The sequence below is a fragment of the Panthera uncia genome (genome assembly GCF_023721935.1).
Source record: "Panthera uncia isolate 11264 chromosome A1 unlocalized genomic scaffold, Puncia_PCG_1.0 HiC_scaffold_17, whole genome shotgun sequence".
Lineage (NCBI taxonomy): Eukaryota > Metazoa > Chordata > Mammalia > Carnivora > Felidae > Panthera > Panthera uncia.
The window spans coordinates 71,092,272-71,113,956 of record NW_026057577.1 but is presented as its reverse complement, the minus strand read 5'-3'; the positions used below and the strand labels follow the sequence as shown (position 1 = coordinate 71,113,956).

Genomic DNA, 21,685 nt, shown 5'->3' with positions numbered 1-21,685 from the left:
AAGATGCCATTTTCTATGTACCATGAGCCCATATTACCCTGGGCTTTGTCTTCTGTGTCTGCTCTAGCCTGATACGCTTGTTCTTGTGCCTTTTCCCCAGTCCGATATGTATATGCACACACACCCTCCAAACTTCTTTCTTTTTTTTCTTTTTGAGAGAGAGAGTGAATATCTTAAGTAGGCTCCATGCTCACCATAGAGCCCAATGTGGAGCTCAGTGTCACAACTGTGAGATCATGACATGAGCCGAAATCAAGAGTCAGTTACTGAATGGACTGAACCACGCAGGTGTCCCCAAACATACATTTTTTGTGCTTCAGCCTCAGAACTATAAGCTGTCCAGGATTATTATGAAGTAACCTTTGCTGATGAGCAATTTCTGAATAACATAGATATTTTAATTATAATTTGGGCAAATCTTTTGGTTTCTCGCAAATCTTTGGTACCAATTCAAAAAGTACTTGTGGCACTACTTACCACAAGAAGGGCATTATGAGCTGGATTTCCAGAGCCTGACTTAGTAAACGTAGATTCTTTGGGACCAAATCAGCTCTAAAGGTCCCAGGGAATTCAGTTTTACTTGTCTTGTGATGTATTTTATACTTGCATCGTTGCATTCAGAATGGGAGGTGGAAAGCCTTCAATTGCAAAATCATCTATATCTAGTCCTTATTTAATACCTACCTAAAAACAAGCAGATGTAGGAAACAGGCTTCTGTATATTTCCCTGTACATATTATAAGTGCTCATGCCATATTTTGAGCAAACAGGGCAACTAAGAAATATTCTACTCTTTCATGTTTTGAAATGCTGACTGGATAAAGATTACACATGACAAGTTATTTATAGCTTTATTTATACTTAGTGGATTCTCTGTTGGAATCATAGAAGGAAAGAAGATATGATAATTGCTTTGTGTAGTTCACAGAATGAAATTGCAAACTGAGATGTTTTGAATCTTGTTTATACTACAACCATTTCTAGGAAACCATATTTAAACAGCAGTGGTTATCATGAAGTATACAACGTGTCAACTGTGTCCCAATTCACATCAGTAAAAACCTTCTACCACTTTATTCCCTATAACCTAACCTCCATCAGATAATACTAAATAAACTATGTTGAGTGCACATATTAATATATATCAAATGTATCAAACGGGTTGCTGGCCACATTTTCAGTAGTGTTTATCTGTGGTCATGCAGGTTATAACTCTGAATTTTTATTAGGAAAACTAAATTGAGAATTTATAATGTTCCCGATTTAGCTTCACCAGCTGTGCCACAGCCATGGAAGATAACTTGAGAGGGCAAAAATCTAACAGTGAATGAGAGAGCAACAGACAAATTGCTTTCGCTTCATGCTTACCTGCTTTGCATCTGCTGCTAGAAGGTTTAGGATCACAGATAATAATTAGTACTCTTGTAACATACATATCATCACTTAAGTAAATTGCAACGTGAAATTTTTTGATTATATCATAAAATAAGAATATGATTATTGGTATATAATTTTGAGAATCTTGAAAATTATTCTTTAAAATGTGAATTTCTCCCCCAACCCCCATCTCTTATTTGTAAATTCAGCAAATAACCAGTGAGTTCCAAACATGCCAGACATGTGCTAGGGACAGACACAATACCTGTCCTCAGTGAGATCAAAATCTAAAGGGGGGATATGTATTAAACATTGTGGAGTATTTAGAGCTTTTTCCAAGGTTTTGTGTTTTTTTGTTTTTTTGTTTTTTTGTTTTTTTTAGATATAATTGACATGTAACACTATGTAAGTCTAAGGTATACAATGTAATGATTTATATACATATGTATGGCAGAATGATTCCACAATAAGGTTGGTTAACACATCCATCACCTCACGTAGTTAACCTGCTTCGTGTGTGTGTGATGAGAGCTTTTAAGATCTACTCTCTTAGCAACTTTCAAGTTTGCAATATAGGATTGTTAACTGTAGTCACCCTGCTCTACGTTAGATCTCCAGAACTTTAAAATGTGAATCTTGAAAATGACTCTAGCACCAAAAATATTCTATAATTTCACTTTCATTGAAACAGTCACAATGAGATAATAGTATACATTCTTCTGTTTAAAATTTTTTTTTAATTAAAAAAAATTTTTAACATTTATTTATTATTGGGAGACAGACCGTTAGCAGGGGAGGGGCAGAGAGAGAGGGAGACACAGAATCTGAAGCAGGCTCCAGGCTCTGAGCTGTCAGCACAGAGCCCGACGCTGGGCTCGAACTCACAAACCAAGAGATCATGATCTGAGCTGAAGTCGGACGCTTAACTGACTGAGCCAATCAGCCGCCCCTCAGTTTAAAACTTTTTTAATATTTATTTATTTTTGAGAGAGAGAGCGAGCAAGCAGGGGAAGCGTAGAGAGAGAAGAAGACAGAATCTGAAGCAGGCTCCAGGCTTTCAGCTGTCAGCACAAAGCCTGACACGGGGCTCAAACTCATGAACCGTGAGATCGTGACCTGAGCCAAAGTCAGACGCTTAACTGACAGAGCCACCCAGGCGCCCCAAATTCTTCTGTTTAGTAATCAGGCAATTTGGGGCCATTGAAAAATAACCAAACCACTTATATTTAGAAGAAATATTGGATTGGCAGGAGGATAGATTTATTAAACACTGCAAGAAGCCCTTGTAGATAGTTATGGAATTGTTAACAGAGAGCGGTGCATGAGATTTCTCATTATGAACATTTCTTTTTTCTTTTCCTTTTTCTTTCTTTCTTTCTTTCTTTTTTTTTTTTTTTTGAGTGAGTTGGAGAGTATGCAAGTGCAGGAGAGATAGTTGGGGCGGGGGGGAGAGAGAGAGAGACAGACAGACACACAGGTAGACAATCTCACGCAGGCTAAATGCCCAGCACAGAGCCCAACATGGGGCTCAATCTCATGACCATGATACCATAACCTGACCCAAAGTCAAAAGACATGCTTAGCCAACTGAACCATCCAGGTACCCTGTGAACATTTCTCTTTAATTTCTGCTATAGGATGGTGTATAATAGGGAATTGCTGGTAAGACTTGTATGGAAACCTGTGGGACTTGACAGATAAGACCAATTCCTGTACGTAAATAGATAAACCTTTATAACAGTGTTGTAATTATCATTCTAGGTCTTACGTGTTTTACAAGTTGGCAGTTTGTTTTGCTAGCCCCCACCCAGGCCATGACCATGTCTGTTTTACTCACCACTGCACCCTGGTATCTTATACATTGTCCACCATACAAACTATGATATGTTTCTTGAAGGAATGTAGACACATTTTATTCACGTAGATTGACAGAGTTTTTAGTTACCTATTCACAGAAGAAAAATAACTTCTTTCCTGCTAAGTGGAAATGCCTTCCTACTCAAAAGTACTCTCATATTCTACTTTTTCCTATTAGGAAACCTCACTCCATTGAGAAGCAGTATTATTGCTAATAATAGCAATGATCAGATGTATATACCTTCTATAATATTAATTCTCAGCCACCATTATTTGGGCTATATTTTATGAATGAGGATACTGAAGATTTTGGATGTTAAGTGACTTGTTCCTGACCACAGAGCTATTATTAGGCAGTGAAACCAGGATACATTTATAACAATTAAAAAATATATAAGCCAGAGTATATTGAGCACTTAATTATGCATCAGGTACTATGCTAGATCTTTTATTTTCCATTTAATCTGAGTGTAACCATATGAGGGAAACATGATTATCATTGTTATTTTTCACATTTGGAAATAAGGCACAGAGAAGCTAAATAATTTGTCAGGGGTATGTGGTAGTTGATGGTAAAGCCAGATGGTCTTTCCTCTTATACTACCTGCCCCCACCCCACCCTCCCTCAGTTAGAATTGAGATAAGGACAATACGATTTATGACTGTTTGAGACATTCATAGTTTTAAAATATTATTTTCAGTGTTGGTATTTTTATTTTCTGCTATACTTAGCTGATTATGAAAATGCCTCAGTTTTTAAAGATAGTTATAAAATAGCCCTCCAAAAGGAAACTGAAATTTTCTTTGTGGATAGCAAATAAATTGGGTTCCTCAATCAGAGGAATTTTCAGTGTTGTTTTATTATTGTCATGAATGTAGTTTTTATAGAATTTCATTAACAGTTATAGATTGACTAAATTAGTTTAACTTTTTCCATTGTATGTGTTTCATTTTTGTCCCTTAAACCTTAGGAGTAGTGTTTTTGTTTGTTTGTTTGTTTGTTTGTTTTACTCTTCATGGGCATACTGGGAAAAAACTTCTATTTGTGGAGTAAATGCCTTCCCTTTGGCCAAAATGGAGCAGAATTAGATCTTAATAAACATAATTTTATATTATGATTGTTTACTGGAGTGACATTTATATGGCTTCCAGATACTGAATTTGACATAGTTTCATTTTTAAAACGGGCTAATTTTTTCCCTTAAAGTTATATTTTGAATTACACCAGAGGTAGCTTATAGCTACCTTACATAGTTTGTATTTTTCTCCTTCTGCTGTCTGTTCCAGGTCGAAGACATTCTGACTTTGTAATTGGCACAAGCTTATAGTTCATTTTAAAAGAAATTTCAGGCTTTTGAAATTACCTGGAGATATTTAAAAAAAAATTAGATGATCGAGAACTAAACTTACACAGTAAGTTTAGCTAAATTACATTCAGCAACTTTAGGTATCTGTATGTATAAGGCATTGTGTTTGGTGACATGAGAGATATAAAGATGACAAAAACTTGATACCTTTATCCTGGGACTTGTAATCTGTTAGCCAACCCAGACAAATACATAAATAACTATAATGCAAGGCAGGCTATGATAAGTAACTGTGGTATAGGCATCAACAAAGTGCAGTGGGAAATCAGAATAGAGATTAATCCCAACTGGGAGGATCTATGAAGTTCTCATGGAGTAGGTAGGATTGAGTAGAGCTTAATTTATTGCTTTCATTCATTCTAGACTGTCTTCTGAAGATTGATGTCTATTTCCTTGAGCTCTTTAATTTTGTTACCAATTTGGATAAGCATGGCACAAATCCAGCAGGGAGGTCCAGATGAAAAAGAAAAGACTACAGCACTGAAAGGTACATGCTTAATTTGCTTTTTTAGGGGTTTTCATTGTTCCTCATGAAGGTATAGGAATATTTAGGTGATCTTCCTTTCATTTCAGTTCTAAAATAAGAATATTAGTATTTAATCCATTTGTAACTCTTTGTATCCCTCACAACTGTCTCAGTGTCTGAAGTGTAGTATGTACTCAGTAAATAAATCACAGAATCACATACTTTTACAACTGTAGGAAATCTTAAGTCTTTTCTTATCCAAAGTCATCTATTTAAAGGTAAAACTAACACTATACGTCTCTTGAGTCAAGATTAAGTGCCATTATCATATTTTTGTTGATCAGAATGTCATGCTTGGCTAGGGTAATGGTGTGCCTAATAATCCAGTATTCTATCTTCATGGCATTAATTAGGAATATATTTTTGATAGTTTTTAAAATTAAAAAAAAAATTATTTTAGAGGGAGAGACAATTCGTAAGCGGGGGAAAGGGGCAGAAGGAGAAAGAGAGACTCTTAAGCAGTCTCCACACTCAGCATGGCGCCTGATGCAGGGCTTGATCCCACGACCCTGGGAGTCAGATGCTCAGCCTACTGAGCCACCCGGGGGCCCTGAATTAGGAATATTTTTTGAGAGGCTTTCCATGTTAACATCTCAGAAAGAATCTGCCCAAGCCATTCTTCCGGAATTTTGAATTCTAGACTTTTTAAGTCTGCAATCTAAAAGAATTTTACTCCTAAATGTGCATTTTTGAGCTGAAAGATTTCTTCATTATTATATATTTCAATCTAACTGTCTAGTGACTTACCCCAGATCAGCTTACCTAAGTAATTTGTATGTGGTCTCACAGTTACTTTCTTTGATGGTGAAAGAAAATCTTATGGATTTTCTAAATGTTGAGATGCCATCTGTGCTAGATAATGAATCTTTTATTCAATGTAGAGTCTTTGTGGTCTTCAAGATGCTTTGTAGGTGATGGCCCAAATGAATGTGTACCAGACCATCTTAGTTGCAGCCATTTCTCTGAATCCCTCACTGCTATCCTGCCCTGCTTTATGAGGCTGGATGATAAAGATATCTCAAGATTCTCTCTTTCGACCTTACTTTATCTCTTTTCTTGAAAGCCTAAAGCATATAAGTATGTAATAAAGAAGCCAGCCTCATCTTGTCCCTGCTTTTAGAGCTAATGTTCTCTCAATGGAATGGTGTAGCTAGCCTGTACCTTCAAAAATGGAAAATGGCTAAGAGCATTACTTTCTTCTCACAAATGTGAGAGATGATGTAATGGATCAGAGTGGTCGCAGAAAGGATGATGACAGATTCTGGTTGTGTTGTGAAGAAAGAGATGACATGATTTGCTGTTGGGTCAACAAGATAAATTCGAATGCCCTTGGCCTAAAAAGCTCTTAGATTTGTTAGATTAAGAAAACTGGGAGAAACAGGTTGTGGTGATTGTAGTGGAAAGCAGGAGTTAGGTTTTAGATATATTAAATGTTAAACTGAGGTGCTTCTTAAACAGGAAGGTAAAGAGGTTGAGTATGGAGTTTGGGAGAGCATTTGGGTTAGAGATAAAAGTTTGAGGAAACATTAGTATAGAGGTAATATTTAAAGAACCATGGGTCCTAATTGAGATCACTGGAGATGTCAATGTAGACAGGAAAAAGATCTGTAGATTGAGCCCTAGGGCATCTCAACTCTAGGGTCAGGAAGATGACCAGGAACCATCAAAAGAAGCTGAAAATGAATTTCTAGGAAGAAAGGCTAAGAACCAGGAGCAAGAGAGAGAGAGAGATCCTGAGTGCCAAATGTAAAAAAAAATGGGAGTAATTAATTTAGTCATGATGATAATTCATGTTATACAAGGACTGAGAAATTACTTTTGGAATTTACAGTGTGGAGGTCATTGGTGACCGTCAAAAAGAGCTATTTTCATGAATTGATGGAAATGAAAGCTCTTTTGGAGAGCTTCGGTAGAGAATGGGAAGAGAGGAATTGGAGACAGTTGTGGACAACCCTGTAGAAGGTTTTACTGCATGCTTGTATGCTGCTGGGGATGACTAGCACTCTCAGAATAATGGTTGATTTAGGAGAGAGGGCAAGGAATGTATGTAAGTCTCCTTCTAAATAGACTCTCTGGCTTTCCAACTAGATGTGTTTTGTGAGTCTTCAACCTTACTCTGTAATGTGAAAATTTGAATCTTTCAAGTTATGGTCCAATTTACACTTCCTCAAGCAGCTTGTAAGAGTTTACATAGGTTTTCTGGGTTTTGGAGGTACAATTATGTAAAAAGAGTATGGATAGGGTCTAAAGATGGAACTGTCTGGATTTAAGCTCAGGTTTTTCTGCTTAGCTTCTCTGAATCTGTTAATTCATCAGTACTATAGGAATAAGAATGTTTAGCACACATGAACTTGTAACAATTCATGGAGTTAAATAGGAAATATTAGAAAACAAAATGGCAGTGCATAGCAAAGTATATTTCAAACAAATTGTCAAACTGAATAAAACTTTATCTTTCAAACAGTCTACTTACCAGTTTTTTTTTTAATTTTTTTTTTTTTAACGTGTATTTATTTTTGAGACAGAGAGAGACAAAGCATGAACGGGGGAGGGGCAGAGAGAGAGGGAGACACAGAATCGGAAGCAGGCTCCAGGCTCTGAGCCATCAGCCCAGAGCCCGATGCGGGGCTCGAACTCACGGACCGCGAGATCGTGACCTGAGCTGAAGTTGGACGCTTAACCAACTGAGCCAGCCAGGCGCCCCTCTACTTACGAGTTTTATGTTTTATGGATTGTGTTTTTGGTGTCATATTCTTTGCCTAACCCTAGTTTATGAAGATTTTCTCCTGTGTTTTCTCCTAAAAAGTTCTATAATTTTAGATTTTACTTTTAAATTAATGACACATTTGGAGTTAATTTTTATAGAAGGTATGAGACCTAAGTCATGGGGTTTTTGTTTGTTTGTTTTGCCTATTAATTTCTATTTGTGACAGCACATTTGTGAAAAAGACTGTCTTTCCACCATGGAATTACTTTGTCCATCTTTGTCAAAACTGGGTATATTTGGGTATTTGGGTGGCCTCATTTTGGGCTCTCTGTTTTGTTCCATGGATCTGTGTCTATCTCTTTGGTAACACTGTTGATTACTGTACTGTATAGTATGTCTTAAAATTGAGTAGAGTGATTCTTCCCATTTCATTCTTTTTCAAAAGTTTTAGCTTTTAGGTATTCTAGGTTGTTTGCTTTTCCATATACATTTTAGAGCTAAATTATCCATATCTGCAAAAAAAATTTACTGAGATTTGATTAATATTCTTTTTAAGCCTATAGATGAATATGGGGAATATTGACATCTTTATTGAGTCTTTCAATCCATGACATGGTATGTCTCTGATTTATTTAGATCTTTGATTTTCTTTATCAGCATTTTGTAGTTTTCAGCATATAGGTCTTAAATATTTATTAGATTTATACCTAAGTATTAATTCTTTAGGGTGATTATAAACAGTGTTGTATTCTTAATTTCAGTTGCCACGTGTTTATTCTTTTTTTTTTAATATATGAAATTTATTGTCAAATTGGTTTCCATACAACACCCAGTGCTCATCCCAAAAGATGCCCTCTTCAATACCCATCACCTCCCCTCCCCTCCCTCCCACCCCCCATCAACCCTCAGTTTGTTCTCAGTTTTTAAGAGTCTCTTATGCTTTGGCTCTCTCCCACTCTAACCTCTTTTTTTTTTTTTTTATTCCTTCCCCTCTCCCATGGGTTTCTGTTAAGTTCATCAGGATCCACATAAGAGTGAAAACATATGGTATCTGTCTTTCTCTGTATGGCTTATTTCACTCAGCATCACACTCTCCAGTTCCATCCACGTTGCTACAAAGGGCCATATTTCATTCTTTCTCATTGCCACGTAGTACTCCATTGTGTATATAAACCACAATTTCTTTATCCATTCATCAGTTGATGGACATTCAGGCTCTTTCCACAATTTGGCCATTGTTGAGAGTGCTTCTATAGACATTGGGGTACAGGTGCCCCTATGCATCAGTACTCCTGTATCCCTTGGGTAAATTCCTAGCAGCGCTACTGCTGGGTCATAGGGTAGGTCTATTTTTAATTTTTTGAGGAACCTCCACACTGTTTTCCAGAGTGGCTGCACCAATTTGCATTCCCACCAACAGTGCAAGAGGGTTCCCATTTCTCCACATCCTCTCCAGCATCTATAGTCTCCTGATTTGTTCATTTTCAGTTGCCACGTGTTTACTGATAGTTTATGGAAATGTGATCAAGTTTTGTTTGTTGATATTATGTCTAATGGCTCTCCTAATGTCACTTAATAGTTCTAGGAGTTTTGGGGGTAGATTCCTTCAGATTTTCTGTTAGGCCATCAGGTTGTTTGCACATTTGATGGTTTAATTTCTCCCTTTCCAATCAATATGCCTTTTATTTCCTTTCTTGCTTTTTTGTACTTGATAGAATTCTTAATACTATGTTGAATAAGAATAGTGAGAAAATGGACATTCTTTCCTTGTTCATCAGGGGTAATAATGAGTGGTGATACTCCCATTTTTACCCCTTTATTTTTAGACCTGTGAATTATGGCTATGAGAGAAACAGCACCATATATTTGAAACTAATTCTGAGTATACACAGCCTTCTAGAGAATCTGGCCTCAGCCCTGCAGGTTCTTTCACTTAGCTGACACAGTAAATGAATCTTCAAAAGGCCATTTCGCCATTCTCTCAAACTAGCTGTTTTAGGATGGTGGGGAAAAGGGTAAGACAAATGAATTTCATGAACATGGGACCATTGCTGTACTTCTTTTGCTGGGAAGTGAGCTCCTTGATGAGAAGCAATGCAATGTGGAATACCATGATGGTGGATAAGGCATTCTGTAACTCCACAAATAGATATGGCAGAAGCATTTCATGTGGGGAAGACAAATCTGTATTCAGAGAAAGTGTCTTTTCCAGTAAGAACAAAAAATGCTACTTCTTTCATGATGGAAGTAATATGATGTAATCCACTACCACCAGGTAGTTCACTGATTACTCTCGGGAGTGGCACTGTATTGGAAGCTAAGTGTTATTTTCAGATTCTGGCAGTTTGGACAATCAGTAATGGCTATAGCCATGTTGGCTTTGGTTAATGTAAGTTCATATTGATGAGCCCATGCCTCCTCCATCCCTGCCACCATGGCTACTTTGTTCATGAGCCCGTTGAGCAATGACAGTGGTGTCTGGGGAAAGAGGCTGACTGGTGTCCAGAGAAAGAGTTATCTTACTCACTTGGTAATTAAAATCTTCCCTCTTTTGAGGTAATCTTTTAGTGGGTATTAAGTTGGGACACAGCTATCTTTCACATCTTTTGCCCATTCAGAGAGGACTATTCACACACCTCTTTGCCTTATTTCCTCATCACCAATTTTTCAATTATATTCCTTCCAAGTCTCTGACCATCCAGCCAAACCAGTGGCCACAACCTATGAATCTTGATATAATCACATGTTTGGCCATATCTCTTTCTAGGCAAACGGTAGCCAAGTGCACTGCTCACAGTTCTCCCCGTTGGGAAGATTTCCTTTCACCACTTTCCATCAGTGGTATCCCAGACTCTCTGGCTGGTTTTGGTTGGTGCCTGAATATCATGCAGAACCATCTGTAAACCAGACCTGAGTTTTGCCTTCTATCAGCTGGTAAGAACTCCCCCTGAGGCCTTAGGTGCATGCTGTTAGATAGAAGTTCAGTGTAGCAAGAATGGGGACTTTCTGCATTTGGGCTACTTCATGTAACTTTTGCCTCCAGGGCCTACTCAGTCCTGGTTAGAGATACACCATTTCCATTTGATGATGGAGTGCTGTTGTACACACCCACCTTTAGGACTTGGTGGGTCAGATAACATTCAGTTTATAGTGAGCAGCTAAGGTCACATGGTAACTTGGTAGCCTGTGGTTAAGCATTCAGTCTCTCCTAAGGCCTAATGGCAGACCAACGAGAGTAGTTATCTGCAGTAGATGGCAGGGCTTTACTCCAAAATCCTAAGAGCCTGTACTGTGATTCACCAGCGGCTTACTGAAGATTCCAAACAGCATCCCAGATTTCCTAGTTTAGTGATTTAGTTCTCACTGTAAGGTCTGGCATAAGATGAGTCATTACAGAGCTCTTCAAGAATGCCAGGGTTCTCCTCACAAATTTATTTCTCATTGTAGTAGGGAAAGGTATGTCTTCTGGACCTTCCCATTGTGAGTGAGTACGTCTTCAGTGACAAATCCATTGTAACATTCCTGTCTTCCAAAACCTTTGACCCTTTCCTCTGCATTAAACCAAGGCAGGTCTGACATTTAATCAGTCATCCTAGTTCCCCAAGAATCAACGTTAAATATGGAATATCTGCTTAGTGAGCCTATATTAATAAATATGATCTGATTGTTCCTTCTACTATAATCCCATACCCTTAATATTTATTCCCACACTTGTTTTCTGGATCTGTCTGTATAAATTAGAAAACCCAAAAGAGTGTTGGATATTGTGCTCCCCCTCACGAGTCATACTATATACCTCACCTTGAGGGGCCTGCTATGACTTGAGTGTAGTTGAAAGTCTAGTTGCAAAGAGGGCTTTGGGGAGTGGGTCCTTAAGAGAATCAGCTTTGTCTTGCCTGGCATCAGCCTTGGGCGGGGTGGAGGAGGACATTACTGTTTCCTTAGACAACACAGGCTAATTCTCTAAGAGTAAGGTAGAGAGACCACTACTGAGGATGGGAAGGCTTCTTCCACTGGCAAAGAATTATCACAATTTAGAAGCTTATTGTCTCCAGCTTCTTCAGGGTTTTCCCACATGTCACCATTCCAATTTACACGATCCCATTCTTTCCCAGTAGGTGTCCTCACTTTAACAATGGACACCTGTGAGGCTGGTAGTTCTGCTTGGACTGTATTTCAGCTAGTTGCAGGATGAGATTTTGTGTTTGATTTTTAACAATCTCAGCCCTTTGGCTACAAGAGATAAGGGTCACCTTCAGGACATGCTTAGAAAATTACAGGTTATTTATGCTACACTTGAGCTGAGAATTCAAATCCCTGAGTGTATCCTTTTTTTTTTTCCACCACTTTGTTCAGTGACTTTAGGAGCAACCAGCCAATCTCATTATGTTCATTAATTTTCCAAAAGTGTTTGAAAGTATCATATACATATTCACCCAAATTCAAATGTTAATCTCATCCAGAAACACCTTCACAGACACACTCGGAGTAACATTTAACCAAATATCTGGGCATGGTATGGCTCAGTCAAGTTGACACATAAAATTAACCATCACACCATTCCTCTGTCTTTGGACAGTTGGGTTGTTTCTTGGCAGTGAATATTGCTACTATGAGATGGGTGTACAAATATCTGTGTCTCTGTTTTCAATTCTTCTGGATATCAAGCGGTATTTTTATCCAGTTACTTCATATGCTTAGTTGAAGTTTAGAATTCTAGTTGCTGAATCACTTTAATCACCTGAGGCATGTTTTAGAAGAACCACTTGTGTTACATCTGATGCATATTTAAGTTATATGGATCAGTTGTACTGTATTTTAGAGGTGATTGAAGGGATTCTTAATGGAAATGTTTTTTATACTTGATTTCTGCCTAATCTACTGCCTTTGGAACCCAGTCTCTGTATAAACTGCAGCTTGATAGTGTTGCTTTCATTTTAAAAAGTAGAAAACATAATTCCTGATGTTTTCTTTCTACATGTCTCTCAGTGCTAATGAAATTAAAAAAAAATCTATATCTGATTTCCTAGTTAACAGAGGATAAGTTTGTGGATTTCCTATTTATTCAGTACATTTTGTCATTCACAGGAACATTCTGGGCAAAGTAAAAGCATATTTTTGTATTTATAACTTCCTTTTTTATAAGGTAATGAAGAGAGGGGGCACAATATTTTAGGGTTGCATCGAACATAGAGTAAGTGTGGTGATTTTGAAAGAGCATTGAGTTACGTATTGGCAAATACATTTATTCTATTAATTCCACTATACTCTTAGGGTATAATTTTGGACAAGCCATTTTACCTCTCTAAGTTCATTTTCTTGTCTGACAGATAGTGAAGGTGGTAATAAATACATGCTACTATTTTATAGGGTTGTGATGATCAAGTGAGGTAAAGTATGTGACAACTTTAAATTCGTACATAGATGTTAGGTGGCATTTTATGATCTGAGCTGGTAGAGAAAATGGTTATTAGACATGATATAACTATCTGCTTATGTATTGGATCATCGCTGTGTGTCTGATTAAAAGGTTTCTAAGTTTTGAACTGTAGAAGATGACTGAAGTGAAGGAGTCAGTTTTGTCTCAGAACCTCAACTCACTGGAGAGAGAGAAGCATTTTCTAACCACTCCAACCCAATTTTGGGTATTAAGTCTTCTATTTTACTCTGTTTCGCAAATAATTACATGGTGTTCAGAACTTTATGAATGAATCAGAAATTTGTCAGCATGTATCCCTTTTTTAGCCCAATATACATATTATGTGACATTTCCAAACATTTTATTATTTTTAAATGTTGAAAATGGTGTATTTTTATATGAGTTGAAGTTTATTTGGTATAGCAGTTTGAAGAGTACTAAAAAATGATTTTTTTGAGGGCTTATCTGTATGTCCTACGAGACAGACTAGAGACTGGAGGCAGACAAACTACTTTTTTGTTTGGCATATTTTCATGTGTTTCATACAGTTGGATTTGTTATATTTCTGTAAGAGAGGAAAAGGGACTGCTTTGCTTTATTATATATCCTAGGAGCTGTTTTCTTTTCAGGAACTTGAGTTAGAATGAATAATCTCAAAACCTAAACTTTCTTAAAAAACATCTTTTCAGAACTGAATAAATTTGAAGTTTATCTTTTTGTTTTTCTGAGCTTTAGTAGGACTCTGTGATGACAAATAGTGAGAATTTTTGCCTCATCCCATATTAAAAGCCTAAAAGATACCATTAAATACTTTTTGACAGACTGATTCTAGAGCTGGGACAGGGAAAAGTTAAGCCTAGAGCAAATATCTTTTTTTTTTTTTTTTCTTTTCTTTCTTTCAGGAATAGAATTTAGTGATTCGTTGCCTACATAGAACACCCACTGTTCATCCCAGCAAGTGTCCTCCTTAATGTCCATTGCCCATTTAGCCCATCCACCCACCCAACACCCATACAGTAACCCTCAGTTTGTTCTATGTAGTTAAGAGTCTCTTATGGTTTGTCTCCCTCTCTATTTTTATATTATTTTTGCTTCCCTTCCCTTATATTCATCTGTTTTGTATCTTAAATTACACATATGAGTGAAATCATATGATATTTGTCTTTCTCTGACTTATTTCGCTTAGCATAATACACTCTAGTACCGTCTACATTGTTGCAAATGGCAAGATTTCATTCTTTTTGATTGCCAAATAATATTCCATTGAATATATATACCACATCTTCTTTATCCATTCATCAGTCAATGGACATTTGGGCTCCTTTCATACTTTGGCTATTGTCGATAGTGCTGCTATAAACATTGGGGTGCATGTGCCCTTTGAGACAGCACTCCTGTATCCTTTGGATACATACCTAGTAGTGCAATTGCTGGGTCATAGAGTAGTTCTATTTTTGATTTTTTGAGGAACCTGCATGCTGTTTTCCAGAGTGGTTGCACCAGTTTGCATTTCTACCAGCATTGCAAAAAGGCTCCTTTTTCTCTGCATCCCCATCAACGTCTGTTGTTGCCTGAGTTGGTAATGTTAGCCATTCTGACAAGTGTGAGAGGTGGTATCTCATGGTGGTTTTGATTTGTATTTCCCTGATTACAAATGATGTTGAGCATTTTTTCATGTTTCTGTTAGCCACCTTGGTGTCTTCTTTGGAAAAGTATCTATTCATGTCTTTTGCCCATTCTTTAGGTGGATTATTTGCTTTTTGGGTGTTGAGTTTGAGAAGTTATTTATAGATTTTGGATACCAACCCTGTAGCTGATATGTCATTTGCAAATATCTTCTCCCATTCTGTCAGTTAGTTGCCTTTTAGTTTTGCTGTTTCCTTCCCTGTGCTGAAACTTTTTATCTTGATGAGGTCACAGTAGTTCATTTTTGCTTTGTTTCCTTTGCCTCCGGAGATGTGTTGAGTAAGAAGTTACTGTGACCAAGGTCAAAGAGGTTTTTGCATGTTTTCTCCTTTAGGATTTTGATGGCTTCCTCTCTTACATTTAGGTCTTTCATCCATTTTGAGTTTATATTTGTATGTAATGTAAAAAAGTGGTCCAGGTTCATTCTTCTGCATGTCGTCCAGTTTTCCTAACACCATTTGCTGAAGAGTCTGTCTTTATTCCATTGGATATTCTTTCCTGCTTTGTCAAAGATTAATTAGCCATACATTTGTGGGTCCGTTTCTGGGTTCTCTATTCTGTTCCTTTGATCTGAGTGTCTGTTTTTGTGTCAGTACCATACTGTCTTGATGATTACAGCTTTGTAATACAGCTTGAAGTCCGGAATTGTGATGCCTCCAACTGTGGAGGCATCTTTGGTTTTCTTTTTCAGGATTGCTTTGGCTCTTCAGGGTCTTTTCTGGACCTGTACAAATTTTAGGATTGTTTGTTCTAGCTCTGTGAAGAATGCTGGTGTTATTTTGATAGGGATTGCTAGAGCAAGCATCTTGTGGTAACACAAAGTAAGGAAATATTTAAAAAAAAAAAAAAGATAAGAGCATGTCAAAGAGTTATAGGAACCACCTGAAAGTTTACGGTCATGGCCAATGCTGGAACAATTTGAGCAACAAAATAAATGACATATTGATTGTAACCCAAAGCATATAATAAATACCCATGAATCCATACTGATACAAATAAGATTGAATAAATGTGTAAATGGAGGAAGAGAGACAAAAATTTCATATAAGAGAATTACAAATATATGTAGATGTTCTCTGCTCCATAAGATAGAACATAATTCCACCTTTTCCTCCTTGATTGTGGGCTAGACTTACTCGCTTCCAATGAATAGATTATGGAAAAGGAAAAATAGTAACATCATAGTTGAGAAACTGTCAGACAATGCCTTAGCCAACCGATGTAAATTAACATCTCCTGTGATATTCCATGGATATCATTTTCCTCTTGATATGTGTGAAAAGAGGGTCAGTTCACTCTTTCCAAAAGTGGTTTTCTTTCCAAAAACCTGTAACCCTAGTCTAATCACAACAAGTAAAAATCAAACATACCCAAATTGAGGGTCATTCTGCAAAATACCTGACCAGTATTCCTCAAAACCGTCAGGATCATGGAAAAGAAGTAAAGACGGAAATCTGTTACAGACCAGAGGATGCTAGGGAGACATGACAAGTTTATGCAGTGTGGTATCCTACATGGAGTTCTGGAATAGAAGAAGGACATTAATGAAAAAACTGATGAATAATATCTGGGCTTAGTTAGTAAGAATGTGCAGACGTTGGTTTCTTCATTTTCACAAATGTACCCTGGTGATATAGGATGTTAACAATAGGGGAAACTGGGCAAAGGGTATATAGACAATATCTGTACTATCTTTCAACTTTTTTGTAAATGTAAAATGATTTCAAGATAAAATGTTTATTTAAAAAACTTTGTTGACCATTTTTTTATTGTATGGAAATCAGATAGTATAAAGAATAAAAACTTCTTTGTGATAATCAAACTTTCTCCATTTACATGTTTTATTTTAATATTATAATTTTTCATATAAAATTTAATAATGTGCTATGTTACCCCTATTTAAATTTATAATTTTCTTTTTTCATAAATAGTAGTGTCATCTATATGTAAGATTTAGTGACCATTTAAAAATCATCTTAATACCTGAAACTTTTAAGCTATATAGATGGAGGTTAAAAAGGTACAAATTAATAGCTGAATATTTTGAGGGGAAGAAGTTCATAATTTACAATAGGGGTACATAGGATCTAAAATTGTGATTGTTATGGCAATTATGATTTTGAAAGTGCTTTTGAAATTGTCATGGTATAGCACTTTAAGAACTTAGAAACTTTAAAAGCATTATCAATAAGGCAATACATAAAAAGTAAGCTAATAGAACAAAAGAATACTTAAAACCATTTAAAATGAAATCTTTGTAATTAACTATGAAAATATAAGTACATTTTATATTCTTTTCTAGATTTATTATCTAGGATTGATTTGGATGAACTAATGAAAAAAGATGAACCACCTCTTGATTTTCCGGATACCCTGGAAGGATTTGAATATGCTTTTAATGAAAGTAAGTGGTTGTATGCTACATACAAGATTTATGTATCATGCTAATAGAATCATAGGACAGATGTTATTTGCTGCTTTTATTTGCCCGTTAGTGTTTTATGTATTTAAGAACTCATGACTTTTCCCCTCATGGTGAAATTCTTCACTCAAGCAAAAGAACCAAATTGTAATTTCCCATAATTGTCAAATCACTTAAACCAATGGACATGAATTTGATTTGACTTATGCATTTCAGCCTTGAGCATTTAACTTGCTGGCATCCGGTTGTAATTCCGCATTAAATTATATAGAAAGATGCTACTTTTCCACATTTTTAAAATGAAATGACTAGCAATTATTATCTTTGACCATATTTTAAAGCATAATACTCAATTTTCCATGATTTTTTTCAGGCAACATCCTTCTTTTAAAATTTATTAATTAAGTTATGAATAAGGTAAACTTTGCACTTGGGATTTGGGAGAACATACCATAAGTTACAGGGATGTTTCTGGAACAAAGAATTGTGATTCACTGAATGGATAACATGCTGTTGTACCTGAAGGGCATTGCTGTTACAAGCTAGGTAGCATTTGAGGTGTAGCTTTCTGTTAGTTGCTCCATACCCACTACATTGGTGATTTGTTATCATGTCATAGTAGATATCCCTTTGCATTATCAGTTATAGGTATCTGCTTATATAATGATGGTCTCTGTATACTAGAAAATTAAGTGGATTTAAACAGATGATATTAGAAACTTTGATCTCTTTTCTGATATTTTCATGCTTTTTTTAGTAAAGGATATCTTACGCCAAAATATGTATGAGTAGTAATATTTTGGTTTTTTTAAAAATTTCTTTATATTTTAATTGACAGAACTAAATGATCACTCAGACTAACATTGCCTTTTTTCCTTTGAAATGATTATTAGATTTTCTCAGAACAGGGATGGGTTGGGATATTGGTATTGTGGCTAAATCATAGAACTATGTTTGCTCTATGGATATCGGACATCATTTTTCATCAAAGTCTATGTTTCATCTTCCTTGAATATTTCTTAAAGTGAGTAAGAAACAAAAAAAACAATACACTTTTCTTTGTTTTCATTTTTTAAGTTGGGACCACACCCAGAGTGGAGCTTGCACTCATGATCTGAGATCAAGAGTCACATGCTATACCAACTGAGCCAGTGAGACGCCCCCAGAAGCAGTACACTTTTAATCTTTCCTTTTATTATCAGATATATATGCACACAACCTTTCACACTTTTGCACACCCTTGGATCCACATATATTGCATTCAGACTTTTGTACATACCTACACTTTTGCATGTACATGTGCCCTTTTGTGTATATATACCATGAAGATGTATGCATCCTTGCACACACTTGCCATTTATTTTTTAAGTATCCTGGACATTGTCTTACATAAATAGTGACTAACAGTATGAGGCAGACATGGTTGAATTCTATGGATAGAATGCCATTTTTAAGGATCTTATTTTTAGTATTATACAGTTCACTTTTGAATTCAGGTTAACGGTGAATATCTAGAGAGGTGAGGATTTGTATACGGGGAAACTGGGTCTCAATGCTAACCCCCTAAAAGGGAAATTTTAACTTAGTATCTTTGGCGACTTCTTTTTTAGCTTTATAATGACAAAAATTCTTATGAAAGCTTTGAAATCAAATTTTCATTACCTGATTGAAGCTTCTAATTTTGTATAAAGGATTTTAAAGTAGTTGGATAAAAGAAGAATTTGGATACAAATTTTACTTTAAGCCAATTTGTAACAAAGGGGAAGAGATTGTATTTTACCTTCATCAAATTGATACCTGTTCTTTCAAATAACAGTGCGTTTTCAAATACGTCTTGTGTTTAAAATGCCTGCTTAGCCAATTTTCCCATTGTTACAGTTGTGTAAGGCCCAGCTCGAATGTCCTTGCTGATGAAGAACTCAAAGGCTTATCCCCTTTTACACTCACCTATACTCCCTATGTCCTGGTGCAGTATTATGAGGAAGCACACTTTAGTATCACTAAAAAATAATTGGCCTTGTGGCAAACCATTTGAGTTTGAATATTGTCTTCTACAATACCTGATGTTTATTGAACTCTTAATACATGCCAAGAAGTGTCCTAAATACTTTCAACTTATTAATTCATTTAGGCAAGTGATAGCATCTTTTGGGTCCTAGACTCCATAACAAATCTGATAAAATATATGGATACATTTCCCAGAATAGCACATATTTTAGGTGTACATGTGAAACTTTACAACTGATTTCAGGGGACCTTAAGCTAAAGTGTCGTAAATCAGATCTTTGACACTCACTGGCAGGATTGTCCAAATCTTTGAGAAATGCCATATTTGCAAATGTGATCAGGTATTTTTTTCTGGATAACGCTGCTCACATTCTTTGCCTCTTAACCTTCTTTTTACCTTTAACACTAGTGCTAATAGTTGGCTCTTTTGACAGGGCCCATTTTCCCTAAAGCATCAGAATCTTTATCACTTTATGAGAATTATGATATCCAAAAATGAGTAAGTTAAATGAAAGACAAAAAACAAAACACCTTTCTTTCTGATGTAGGTGCAAGTGGTCTAAGTAGTCTATTAAAGTCACTTACTGGCTTGGTAAGTCGCTTCCCTTTCACACAGCAGTCTCACAGAAAATACATTTTAAATTTCAGCTGCAGAAATATTATACATTACTATATGTCAGGTACCTTTAAGGTTACTTTAGTCAAAATCATAAGTTTTAGATTAGCAGATGCCCTCAATCTACCTGCATTGGTACCTGTTTTTTTCTTTTTTTTCAGATTTACCCATTACATGCATCTTTCTTTTCCATTTCAAGTTATTTATTTTTTTAATGTTTATTTTTGAGCTTTGAGAGAGAGAGAGAGAGAGAGAGAGAGAGAAAATAAGTGGGGGAGGGGCAGAGAGAGAGGGAGATACAGAATACAAAGCAGGCTACAGGCTCTGAGCTGTCATCACAGAGCCTGACACGGAGCTCGAACCCATGGACTGAACTGTGAGATCATGACCTGAGCTGAAGTTGGACGCTTAACCAACTGAGCCACCCTGGCACCCCTACCTGCTTTGGTATCTTAAATGGGAATTTCCCTTTCCTGTGGAGAAAGACAGATACATCTTGTAATTTATATGGCATCATCTAACCAAAAAAGAGTATTGTAGTGATCCAACACAGTATCTCATGTTGAGAGTATTAGAGAACTCTACAAATAAGGATTAGCTCTTATTTTGCATATTAAAGAGTTATTTTTCATATGTAGTGAAATTGATTCATAAAAATAGTGAAGTAGTTTTACTTGGGGTCGTATATTTCCTGGGTTTAGTTTCAGTGCTATAACTTTCAAGTTTTTATCCACTCCTTCATGCCCTCATTGAAAATCAAATACTAAGTTCCACGCTGAATGATCATGTCCTTCTTTGGGCTCTAAACTCTTTCTTGTGCCTTATTGCTCTTAGCATAGAGTCCAGACCCAATATTTGAGCCTTCTACTGTTGGTTCCCAACATGTTCTCCAGTGTTACACAGTTTGGCTCAATACTTTCTGTTTCTGTTAAAATGGATTGTTCACTATTATTTGAACTTTCTGTCCATTTTATACAGTTTTCTTTAAATTGCTGGGTAGAGGCAGGAGAGAGTAGGTTAAAGTAATTGGCTTGTGGTATGTTTCTCTCCTGATTACCAGGGGAATATTCCTGGGACAGAATGAAGACAAAGTGGCCTGGTCTTTTCTCTTTATAAACATGCTGATACTATAAACTTTTAGTGAATACAGACTAATGTTTGCTATGAACAGAGTCTTTATGGAATGCTTTGAGCAGGATGGCTGATTTGGCATTGCGTATGGTAAACGAACATATAGCAAACATATCTGTGGAAATAGGAGGTATATTTCTCTGAAGAATATCATATAAGTAGTACCACTCTCTGGCACGTAAAACTGAAGTATTTTATAACCCAAATGCTCACCAGTGTATGAGGTAACCTTTTTGCCTCACTTAGAGACCTCACTTAGAGACCTCTCTGGACCAGAGTGCTACTACTGAGAGGAAAGGATCTAGGAAGAAATGCCCAGGCTTTCCCAGGCCTCTCCCTGTTTTTCTTTGCCTGTGACACTAGATTGCTTATATCTTTGATATTATTAGTAAAAGTATTATCAGTAAAATCTCAAAATTGAGTGTTGACTGCCTTGACAGTCCAAACCTTTGTTGGCTCACTTCCTTTCTCCTATTTTCATTTCTTACTCATACTTCAAGACCTGGTTGAAAAATCACACTAGACCTATTCTAACCTATAGGGATCTTTCATTTTCCCAAACTTATTTTA

At 36.4% G+C, this 21,685-nt stretch overlaps 1 protein-coding gene across 7 annotated transcripts in view; it reads left to right on the top strand.

Moving 5' to 3' along the window:
* FAM172A (family with sequence similarity 172 member A) overlaps positions 1-21,685 on the top strand; it is a 422,066-nt gene that overhangs the window by 32,351 nt on the left and 368,030 nt on the right. For 4 of the 7 annotated variants that reach the window (XM_049648598.1, XM_049648597.1, XM_049648599.1 and 1 more), the window contains exon 2: positions 17,242-17,343. In XM_049648598.1, coding sequence (XP_049504555.1) covers positions 17,242-17,343 — 102 coding nt within the window. Of the gene's footprint in view, positions 1-4,119; positions 4,648-4,964; positions 5,089-17,241; positions 17,344-21,685 lie in introns of those variants that run through there. The other 3 variants (XM_049648595.1, XM_049648596.1, XM_049648600.1) reach the window with 3 other exon arrangements.